This window comes from Perca fluviatilis, chromosome 14 (assembly GCF_010015445.1).
Source record: "Perca fluviatilis chromosome 14, GENO_Pfluv_1.0, whole genome shotgun sequence".
Classification (NCBI taxonomy): domain Eukaryota; kingdom Metazoa; phylum Chordata; class Actinopteri; order Perciformes; family Percidae; genus Perca; species Perca fluviatilis.
Window position 1 is genome coordinate 29,934,706 of NC_053125.1, and position 12,309 is coordinate 29,947,014.

At 38.8% G+C, this 12,309-nt stretch overlaps 1 protein-coding gene and 1 long non-coding RNA gene across 3 annotated transcripts in view; both read left to right on the forward strand.

Annotated features, from left to right (window-relative positions):
- Positions 1–3,362: 3,362 nt before the first annotated feature.
- On the forward strand, positions 3,363–3,769 carry LOC120573035. Its single transcript, XR_005641609.1, has 3 exons — positions 3,363–3,419; positions 3,492–3,629; positions 3,736–3,769. It is a non-coding gene; the product is annotated as an uncharacterized LOC120573035 (long non-coding RNA).
- Positions 3,770–4,488: 719 nt separating this feature from the next.
- The window catches only part of LOC120572819 (low affinity immunoglobulin gamma Fc region receptor II-like), a 14,214-nt gene continuing 6,393 nt past the window's right edge, over positions 4,489–12,309 (forward strand). For both annotated transcript variants that reach the window (XM_039822281.1, XM_039822282.1), the window contains exons 1-2: positions 4,489–4,750; positions 5,062–5,097. In XM_039822281.1, the coding sequence (XP_039678215.1) occupies positions 4,654–4,750; positions 5,062–5,097 (133 nt within the window). In that variant the 5' untranslated portion in view covers positions 4,489–4,653. The remainder of the gene's footprint in view (positions 4,751–5,061; positions 5,098–12,309) is intronic.

Here is a 12,309-nt window from a genome sequence, read left to right on the forward strand (position 1 = left end):
GAGTGTCCAAACCAACAGTTAATTCACTTCAGAACCACTCTGCAGCAGAAAACAGAACAGAGACAAAACTCAGACAGTTAAACTAAAATGAAGCTACCTCAACCATCCCAAATATAAACCACCTGACCAAGTGGCGCTGTCCTGAGTTGAAAGCATACTTTACGGCTTTATTATCGAGTTAATAGGCGTGCGTGTTCCTGTCGGCCGCTGTCCTTTTCCTTAATGTTCTGAAATGCAAACATTTTTCACTAATTTTTTAAAGTGTTGTGGCCCGTGAGCACCCGCAGGAAAACATAAATCGGCGCCTATGCCTTGGCTAACTCACATTTACTGGGCCGGGCGATCTGGCTATTCCTTTGCTGTAAAATACAGAAGCCAAACAATCTTTATTAAATCAATGTATTCGATCAAAGTTATTGATTTTTTTAGTAAGGAGCCGTGTAATATAAAAGATAATGGAGAGCAATCCGGTCATCCCTGGTCATGACCAGATCCCTCTACATTATCCCTCGGATACTTCATATACTTACATGTAAAACAGCTCCTACATTATTCATAAACTTTATAAAAACCTGACACTGTCTGTGTTTTAAACACAATCATCATAACAACAAAGGTCAGAAATGAAGTCTAAATAAATCTTTTCACATTTAAAGCTGATATTTACCAGAAGCTGCTTCAGACAGAATGAGCAACAGGAGCAGAAATGGAGCCATGAGAGCTGAGAGAGTCTTGATCCGTTGCTGTCTTGTGTCCGTGAGTTTTAGTTTGAGGCTTTGCTATTTAATCAAATGTTGTTTAAAAGTGGGTGGATCTAACAGCGCGGGTCACATCAGTACTTGCGCAACACTCTGTGGTGGAAAGTTCGAAACCCCCGTTCACTTCCTCTCAACTAAACCGTGGCCATCTACAGGAAGATACAGCTGGTTTATCTGAAAATTCTCAAGTAATTTTCTTATTAATCTCTGACCGATTCAGATAAAAATTGTGAATCTTTGTGAAAAGATATCTTTCACCTCTGGCATTAAAACAGTGTTTGCATCATTATTATTTACATTCTGGTGTCAGTCATTTTTCATCTCAACATCTTCATTTAGTTTTTCTTCACTCCACTTCATGTTATCGAAACCACAACACACGTTTTTTTAACAAGTTTTTATTCACCTTTGCTGATGTTTTTGATGTGTGTTTTTGTAGCTTTTATCCAATATTTGTCACTTTTTCTTTAAGTCATAGTTCTGAAATAGAAAGTTTTTGTAAACGGGTCAAAATCGAACGAAGACATCAGAAGGATTAACTAAAAATGTGGTATAATGTAATTCAAATTAGGTTTATTGACCATGAAATAAAAAAGTTAAAAACACTTTTTTAAAAAGAGTCAAAAGCATCGCAAAATGAAAAACTTTGTGAATGTATGTATGTATTTGCTTCATGGCAACAAAACAAACCACAACAATGCCAGTCACAGAGGAAGGAGGAGGGTTTACTTGAATCAAAATAGCTAAAACATCTCTGTGCTGTTCTGTGGAAAGAAGAAACATAAAAGCATGTTCCACTTCCGGCCACATTAAATGGTGACGTCACAGCAGGTGATGAACACAAAAAAGTCATACAGGAATGTTGCAAAAAAGTAAAGGTCATTCCTGCTGATATGATATGTAGGAATCATTTAGGAATTTCGAAGGAATTATACAGGAATTCAGCATAATAATGAATTTAAATTAGGTTCATTGACCATAAGAAAAAAATTGCTGCATGGCAACTAAACATAGTGTGTTCAGAGGAAATCACAAAACAGTCACAGAGGAAGGAGGAGCGTTCATGTGATGCTATGACTATGAAGTGAACAAAGTGAAGACATCATTTCACCAACTGTTAGGATGGAGGACACATCTCTACTGCAGCTACTCTGTAAGTAAACTCTTTGAGCATTTCTAAAACCATCAGCTGAAAGAAATACAAGATAAAATGATTGGCTAAAAAAAGTTCATGAGAAGAAATGATGCGAGTCATTTTGAAATGTGTAAATGATTTTGCAGACAGTTTTTCTGTTATTTCCATTAATTATTTAAACTTTAAATGTCTTGTATCACAAACTCAAACTAACCTGAGGTCCATTTCTCTTCAGTTCTGACCTCACTGCTGAGCAGCACAACAAACCAAGGTCAGTATAAACTCTGAGAACACTTTATATTAAAGTACACAGGGTTACAGATATTCAAACAGGGACGGGTTGATTTTGTCTGACTTCATTAGCTCAATAACATGTTTTCAAATGAGCATTTTGTTCATTTCCTGAAAAACAACGAGTTTGAACATACAAGGTTTACGCCCGGCAGAGATGATATGTTCCCCTTTCTATAGTTAGACTGTCAGAACTAATCTATTTGAAGTTTGTGACGTACTAAACCACACAGCTTCCCTTTTCTAAAGTTCCCTCTTCACACTTAAAGGAGCAATATCTAACCTAGTGGATAATCATTACTCTCAAAATTAAGTCTGAATATGTGTTGTGTCCTCATTGACCAACAAGTGTCTGTGTGTGTGTGTTTGTGTGTGTGTGTGTGTGTGTGTGTGTCTGTGTGTCTGTGTGTGTGTGTGTGTGTGTGTGTGTGTGTGTGTGTGTGTGTGTGTGTGTGTGTGTGTGTGTGTGTGTGTGTGTGCGTGTGGTGTTCCTGTTCTTGTTTTCTGTGTCAAAAATTTTATATTGAAACTTTTTTTTTAAACACTTTTGTTGCTCATCACATAATTTAGGACACAAATATTAGGAAACAAGTTTGGGTTTCAGACTTTCTTCTCAGGTCATTTAGTGTTTTCTAAACCCTCCTCCCTCCAGCCTCTCTGACTGTGAGTCCCAGCAGCTCTCAGATGTTTAGAGGACAGTCTGTCTCTCTGAGCTGTGAGGAGGACGACAGCTCTGCTGGATGGACTCTGAGGAGGAACACGACTTTTGAAACCAGAGCTGAGTGTGTTGACTGGGGAAGACCTGCTGGTTCTTCCTGTATCATCAGCTACATGGTCTCACGGTACAGTGGAGTTTACTGGTGTGAGTCCAGAGAGGGAGCAACCAGTAACAGCATCAACATCACTGTCACTGGTAAGATCAGACTGTGGAGTCAGTATTGATGAAGCTGTGTGTGAATGGATGACATGCTGTAGTTTGTCTCTGTGTTGAGGTGGACCAGTGATCCTGCAGAGTCCTGTCCTCCCTGTGATGGAGGGAGAAGACCTCACTCTGACCTGTAAAACAAAGACGTCCTCCAACCTCCCAGCTGGTTTCTATAAAGATGGCTCCTTCATCAGGACTGAGCCTGCAGGTCACATGACCATCCACCATGTTTCCAGGTCTGATGAAGGCCTCTACAAGTGCAACATCAGCAGTGTTGGAGAGTCTCCACCCAGCTGGGTCTCTGTCACAGGTGAGGAGGTTACCTTTGATTTCAGGAATTCATTCATCCAGATATTCACCTGACAGCTGATTCTCTCTACAGAGAAACCTACAACTACAGAACCACCAACCTCAGACCCCCTCCCCCTTGTGTTCAGAGTAGTCGTCCACCTGGTGGTGTTCTGTCCGTACTGCATCTCCACTTTCATCATGGTGTCTTTATATCGAGGCAGGGCCACAGGTAACTCTCTCTACTCACCTGGTGCTGATGGTTGACAGTTGTCTCTATCAGAACTCTTCAGCTGATCAATTATCTACATTTTCTTTCTAACCTGCTCTGACTGTAGGAAATGGCCTACCTGTCGCCATGGTGATGACCTTTTTTTTTCCTACCCAACCCTACGTAGTGTTGGATTTTTTTGTTACTTTCTGTCTTTTACAAGGTTTAGATTTCAGTTCTCAGTTTATTCACATTTTATAATGCTTGCCTAGCTACTGTCAGGGCACGCCCTCATACTCTGCTTCTGACTGGCTACTAGTCCTTACCTAGCTACTGTCAGGGCACGCCCTCATACTCTGCTTCTGACTGGCTAGTAGTCCTTATCTAGGTACTGTCAGGGCACGCCCTCATACTCTGCTTCTGACTGGCTAGTAGTCCTTACCTAGGTACTGTCAGGGCACGCCCTCATACTCTGCTTCTGACTGGCTAGTAGTCCTTACCTAGGTACTGAGCATGTGCGACTCCCAAAAAAGACTGAACAGAAGTGAGATGTCTCACTCTGTAGCTCAGACAGAGACCTGATCACACAGGGTGAAAAGAGGAGCTGCAGCAATGTGCAGTACAACAAAAATATGGTGTTTTTTGAAAATGAAACCATGTAAACCTGTTTTGATACAACCTCTAAATACAGTTATGAACCTGAAAATGAACATGATATGAGCACTTTAAATAGCTAGGTTTCCCTACAGATCAGTCTGAACTGAACATATTCGGAGCATATTTAAAAAGGTCCAGTAGCCCCTGAGTTTAACCCTTCCCTGGATAACTATGACCTGGATGACTGAGAAACTTCACAGACATCAGCATGTAAATTGTGCACATTTCTGGAAAGAATGTATGGAAATAATCTTCATTAACAATATTTCATCACAATCAACAACAATGTTCATCTCTGTGATTATAAATTAACACAAGAGACCAACTGTCCTATCAACTGCAGGAGGGGAAACCACACGGCTGATGCACCACCCCCCCCAAAGAGGAAATGGTGGTTTTAGCTGCTCTGAGTCAAACATTCAAAGTGATTGATGTCACATCACCAACAGGTACGATGGCACAAACATCTCTGCAATGGCTGATCTGTAAGTACACTCTGTTCTGTCATCACATTGTTAGCTTCATTGTTTTAAAAGTTCAGAAAAGGTTGTCTCTTAACGCTGACACAACGTTTAAGAGCAGGAAGTGACAACAGCTGCAGAGAAACTGTAGTTAAAGGGTTAACGTCAGAGTTTATTGGACGGAGCTGAAGCGTGTTAGAAAAGCAGAATAAACTGGTGTTAAAGCTGGAAGACGCTGAGAGTATTTAGTGTGGACTCCATCTTCTCTGAGCTCACAGTTGTTCTGTCTGTCTGCAGTCAAAGCTCAAACTAACCTGAGGTCCATTTCTCTTCAGTTCTGACCTCACTGCTGAGCAGCACAACAAACCAAGGTCAGTATAAACTCTGAGAACACTTTATATTAAAGTACACAGGGTTACACATATTCAAACAGGGACGGGTTGATTTTGTCTGACTTCATTAGCTCAATAAAATGTTTTCAAATGAGCATTTTGTTAATTTCCTGAAAAAAAAGTTTGAACATACATGGTTTACGCCCGGCAGAGATGATATGTTCCCCTTTCTATAGTTAGATTATTAGAACTAATCTACTTGAAGTTTGGGGCGTACTAAACCACACAGCTTCTCTTTTCTAAAGTTACCTCTTCACACCTAAACCTAGTGTTGTCTTCCTGTCGACCATACAGCTTGTTTTCCTCTCGTAAAAGTAGAATGAAACCTATTTAAGATAGAGATGAGAGCCTGGAAGTCCAGACCCAAATCTGAAAGGAATAAGGGTCTGGCATCGAGTAATGAAAGTCGCCCATCACCAAGCGTGCATTTGAAAAGATCACTGCACGCAATTGGATAACATTACGACCAATCACAACAATACACGGGGTGAAGTACCCAGAGCCCCATACGCTTAGCTACCGGAGGAGCTAACTGGTAGATTAAACTCTTAGCTACCAGAGGAGCTAACTGGTAGATTAGCAAGGGGGTAAGCTTCGCTTAAGAACTCAAGCCATCTATGGCGCCATGTTGTTGCTACCTGGCCATCACATCCTGTTAGCATTCCGCTGACCTCCATTTTTTTTCCACGTCACTTTGACGGCGAATAACTTTACATCTGAAGCGTTTAAAGACTCTATTTGTCCGTTGTTTATTTTTAAAGAAACACGACAATGTATAAAAGGCTCCATTACCTTGTACCTCACGTTATGGCTCCGTAGCGGACGCTTTTATAACAATAATAGGCTAACGATTGGGTCATAACCACGAGACTTACTGTCACACAGTAGAGGAATTACCGTATAGTACAGGAGAAGCTCACAGGCAGTTTGGACTTCCATTATCTGTTTAGGTTTAATTACTGATGTTAACTAGCATGTTAGTGATCAGTAATTAGCCTGTGTCTATGTTAGTGATCAGTAATTAGCCTGTGCCTATGTTAGTGATCAGTAATTAGCCTGTGCCTATGTTAGTGATCAGTAATTAGCCTGTGCCTATGTTAGTGATCAGTAATTAGCCTGTGCCTATGTTAGTGATCAGTAATTAGCCTGTGCCTATGTTAGTGATCAGTAATTAGCCTGTGCCTATGTTAGTGATCAGTAATTAGCCTGTGCCTATGTTAGTGATCAGTAATTAGCCTGTGCCTATGCCAAGGTCATATGTGTGTTTGTGTTTTCAGTTTGTGTGTGTCTGTGTGTGTGTATTTGTGTGTGTGTTTCTGTCTGAGTGTCTCTGTGTGTGTGAATGAGTGTGTGTGTTTGTGTGTGTTAAGCGTGTGTGTGCATGTGTGTGTCTGTGTGAGTGTGTTCAGTCTGTGTGTGTGTGTTCAGTGTGTGTGTGTGTGTATGTGTGAGTGTATCTGTGTGTGTGTATGTGTGTGTGTTCAGTGTGTGTGTGTGTGTGTGTATGTGTGAGTGTATCTGTGTGTGTGTGTGTCTTCAGTGTGTGTGTTTGTGTCTGTGTGTGTCTGTGTGTGTGTGTGTGTCTGTGTTTGTGTTGTTGTGTGTGTGTCTGTGTGTGTGTGTGTGTTGTCTGTGTGGTTGTGTGTGTGTGTGTGTGTGTGTGTGTGTTTGTGTGTGCGTGTGTGTGTTGTGTTGTGTGTGTCGTGTGTGTGTGTTGGATGTGTGTGTGTGTGTTGTTGTGTGACATACAGAGAAGTATAGTAGTGTGTGTGTGAGAGTATAGTAGTGTATGTGAGAGAATATAGTAGTATATGTGAGAGAGAATATAGTAGTGTATGTGAGAGAATATAGTAGTGTGTGTGGAGAATATAGTAGTGTATGTGAGAGAGTATAGTAGTGTATGTGAGAGAGTATAGTAGTGTATGTGAGAGAGTATAGTAGTGTATGTGAGAGTATAGTAGTGTATGTGAGAGAGTATAGTAGTGTGTGTGTGAGAGTATAGTAGTGTAATAGAAAAGGAAGTTGGTTTGATCAATCAGGAAGACAGTTTAAATTCTCACTTCCTCATTGGCTAAAGGGGCCATTTTAAATTATCATTATCTGGTGGGCTTGCTGCTTTGAAAGTACAGCTACCACCAACTCAGAGGAACAAGGAACATTTAAATCAAGCAGCAGAAACTTTAAGGAAAAAAACAACCTTTTTGGACAAAAACATTTATTCTTATTTTATTTAGTTTCTTTTTCAAGGTCAGTTATTGTTTGTGGAAGTATATGGTTATGAGGAAAACATTGCTATTTTCTTCACTGATACGCGCGTGTGTTCAGAGAATTGTGAGGGTAAACTGACAATTTGGGCCATGAAAGTGTCATTTTGGAAAGATAAATTTCTGAGCTCAATGGTTTATCTCTCCGACAATCTCTTTCTTGCTCTTGATTAACCAGCAGTTTGGAGAGGATGCCAATCAGGGGAAGCTTTGGTGTAGAGCTGAAGATATTTGTCGAACCCCGTCGGGACCTTAATTTCTATCTTTTACAGGGCTGGTTCGGAGTTCTTGTATAACAGTGCAGAGGGCAATGCAGAACATTTTAGTTAGGAGTGACAACGCGGAAATGAATGAAGACCCGCCCCCAAAGTACATTTGAGACTTCAATGTTGTTGTTCCAGAAAATGACTTTATTTTCAATTAAACAGTTATGAACAGAATTCTAGAAACTGTAGACCCACTAGCCAATGACATTCAATTATTTTTGAGCCTAGTGAACTCTATCAGTGAGCAACTTCATTAGTGTCAAGACAATTAATAAAGGTTAATAAAAGGCCATTGACAAGTTTCCTTTTCAGTCAAATGATTATTCCATTTTCAATTGTTTAAACAAGACATTAATAATGTATTAGGAAATGGTGAGTTATTGACTTAACGATGCCTCTTCAATTTAGTCAAGTTCAACAGGCAACAGATTTTAATAATGTATATTAAGGAGTTCTTGGAAGTCATTCCTGACCAAATCCCTGAGTGTTTTTAATGCAAAATCCATAGTTTCCTTAAAATCCTCGAATTTTTTCAGGACTGGCAACAGCGAGCAGTTAATGCATGTGTTTTGGCGGTTGGGTAAATGGCGGCCTTGTCTGAGGGGCAGCTCATGGAGAAAAACCACTGAAGGTAGTGGGGAGAAGCCCAGGGGTGGAATATCGTTTGCTCCGCGTGAAGGCCAGGATACCCCCAAGTTGCAAGGGTTCCTCTTGCTCTGAAAAAGATACAACCAAAGAACACCAAAAAATAAATTAAACCTAGCATGTAGAAAACTTTTAAAAGGAGGGAAGAGACAAAGACAGACAGAAGGGCATATGAAAGATTTTTATTCCATAACTAGCAATAATACTTACCCTCAACATCCAGCAGGTAGTCCCTCCAAAATGCACACATTCCTCTGCCCTTCTTTTGTTCCTGCCCACTGCTGACAGTTCTAGTACATCCGCTGTGAGTGGGGATGGCTCGTGACAAAACAGCAGTCTGAAAGCATCTGGGTTCATTCTTATTGCATCAAGAACACCAATGGTCTTCATCCCCTCCCTGAACCTGTAAAAATGTATCATGAGAAGATACAAATATAATTTTTCAAATTGGATAAATTATCACACAGCACATGAAAGGGATGACTTATAAGACAGTTCAGTTTTTGATTATGCAAAAAGGCCTTGTCTTTGACCACTATCTAAAACGTGATGTTCTTTACGTTTTTAAGATTTTAAGATTTTATATGATACATGCAAGCCTTTATTCGGAGTGTTTGGTTGTACACTGGCTTTTAAAAATATGTTAAAATCTTTCATTATTCTTAAACCTTGTAAGGTGTTCAGGTCTGTGGGACCCGTTGTCCCACAAATGATGCTATTTATTATGTTTTGTAACTCAAACTCATACATAAAAAATAACTTATTTTCAATTAGTGTACACGGTACACCCCCCTACACATAACTAATACAAATGAGGTGTTCGGGTCTACTGGACCCAAGTGTAATAATTGTAGGTGCTGTGAAACTTTGTACCTGCTATTCTCACACAAAGTTACAAAATTGTTACATTTCAAGTACTTTCACCTGTTCTGATAATGACTGATGATAATGAATGAAAAATCTTGTTTTCCATTTTTTTTTTTACCTTTTTTATAATTGAATTTCCTTGTTTACTTCACAAAATCATGATCATATGATCTCACAGGAGTAAATGGCAAATATGAACCATAAATGATGTATATGTCATTGGTAATTGAGCTTAAGTAAACCTTTTACACATAATTTTTTATGGCTGTATTGATTTAAAAGCCTAATAATGTGGTGGGTCCCACCAGACCGGGAACATTGGTTGTGGAACAAAAATATGAACACCTTAGAAGGGTTAATTTTGTTTGCTAAAAAATTTAGTGACACAAACCTTTGAAGTGCTCCACTAACTTCGATGAACCAGCTGAAACATGATGATATCCTCCAACCAAGAAATCTTTGTCTTCTATCCGTTTCAAAGGCCTTAGACACCCAGCATTGGCCAGATAATCTGTAATAAATCATTGTATAGTATGAACAACACAAGATTAGATATATTAAACAAACTGTTCTTTACTGGAGGCCAGGCCTGTATGTGATGATGAAATTAGGTGATGCATGAATTTATATGAATGACATCTTTTATTTAACTCCTTTAATCACAGTAGTATATTTAGCACTGACCAAGCCTGGTTTAAACATTCATATGAAGTCAGAAACAAATCACACAAGATTGCAGAAATATAAAAACAAATATGTGGCTTCACCACACAGTGACATTCTAAAATGCTTATAAGCACTTGAGAGCCCTGCTTAGTAGTATTTAGTTTATTATTCACTGTAATAAACATATGTAAACATGTATATTTCACTCGTTACTAATAATAATAATAATACATTTTATTTATATAGCGCTTTTCATGGTACTCAAGAGACACACACAGGCTAAATACTCGTCACCCAGTCAGATGATTGCAACTCAGCTAGCTAGCCAGCCGATGGAAGACCGAGCATTCTTATTTAACCTATCTTTGCTGTAAAACGCCTACGCCTACTCTCTCTTTACCCAAAGATAGGTGAAATCAATAAATGCAGAACTACATTGCAATAAGCTGCGCACTGAATAGCAAATTACAATGTGTTTGAAATTTAATAACAGGGCGCGCAATGGGTACTACAATTACCAGTATGCTTCCATAACTGCTGCTGCTAGCTGCTAGCTTTTTCTCCTAGTCAAAGTCAAATGTACATTGTACAGTAAAAAAACTGTGGTTTATCAATCAATACATCTTATGTAAGCAGATTTATCAACTACCTCTTCCTGGATTTGGGACGATCCACAGCCTGTCTCGATCTGGTACGGGGTCCTCCGTGTTGCATTGAGCTAGCTAGAGTAGCAGTGCTAGCCTGGAGCCAGGTCTGGCTGGATTTGCAGTTCCACCCTGAATAATCTCTGCATCTCGAATCAGAGCTCTGTTGGACTTAATTTATTGTCGAGACATGTTACATACTCACCATTTCTAAATTATTATTTAGAGACCCACAGCTTCAGTTAGCCTCTCTCTCCTCCCCCACTTCTATTATAATGACTGGTTTATTCTGCTTCAACAATCAGGGCTATAATCAACTGCCTCCGTTTCAATCACTCTCTCACACACACTACTATTCTCTACACACTATACTCTCCACTACCTATCTCTCACACCCTTCTCTATATTCTACTCTTCACTACTATGCTCACACACTATTCTATCTCACATACCTACTATGCTCTCATTTCTCTCACCCCTTATGCTCTCATACACTTATCTCTCTCACATCACTCTATACTCTCTCAACTGTTCTCTTCTCATACTATATCTCTCATGTCACTCTATCTCTCTATACACTACTATCTCTCTCCCATTATCTCCTCACACACACTCTTTCTCACACTATCTCTCTACACACACTCTATGCTCTCTACATCACTACTATCTCTCCATACCTCTCTCACAACTATCTCTCTATCACTATTCTCACACACACTATTTCTCTCATACACTTACCTTATCTACTATCTCTCATCTTACTCTTTTACTCTCTCACCTCTACTATGCTCTCTTTGCTCTCTCACATACACTACTATGCTCTCCACATACTTACTATGCCCTCTCATGCATACATGTAAAGGTTATAATGGTTGTGTGTATGGTGGGTAATGTTAAGGATATGATGGTGTGTGGACAAGGTATGGATTACTCCTATCGATATCTCATGTAGCATCTGTGATGGTGGTGATTGATGATGTTGATGTTTCGTTCTTATGATGATGTGTCTTTGATCGTTTGTGTTTGTGTCTGTGTGTTTTGTTGTGATGGTGGTAGTGTGTTGTGTTTGTTATTGATGTTTGTGTGTTTGTGTTGATGATGATGTGTTTTGATGTATTTGATGATGTTTCGTTTGTTGATGATGTGTTTATTGTGTGTGTTTATTATTGATTGATATTGGTGTTTTTGTAGTTATTGTTGTTTATGTTTGTGATGTTTGTGAGGATTGTTGTTTGTAATGCGTTATTGATGATGTATGTGATGTGTTTTGTGATGGTGATGTTTTGTGTTCTGTGTGTGTGTGTTTTGTTGTGATGATGTAGTATTGTTGATATGTCTTGTGTATATGATGTTTATTGATTTATTATGTGTTCAGTGTTTGTGTTTGTCTGTGTGTGTCTGTTCATTTTCGTATTGTGTGTGTGTTTGTGTTATTGTATTATTGTTTGTTTTGTTAGTATGTTGTGATGTTGTGATGTTGTTTGTTTGGATTTTTTTTGTGTTGATATATTGTTGATGTGATGATGATGGTGTTGTTTTTGGATTTTTTTATTAATGATATTGTGTATTTGTGTCTGTTTATTGATTGTTTGTGTTTATTTGTTTGTTGTTTTGCTCTGTTGATGTTTTGTAGTATTGATAGTTGTATTATTTTTGTGATATTGATATTATTATTGTGATTGTTATTTTTGTATGTATTATTATTTGTTTGTATTGTATATGATGTATAATGTTGATGATGTTTGTGTGTGTATGATGTGATATTGATGTGTATTTGGTATTGTTTATTGATGATGATGTTGATGATATGTATTGTTTATGTTTCGTGTTTGTTTTCTT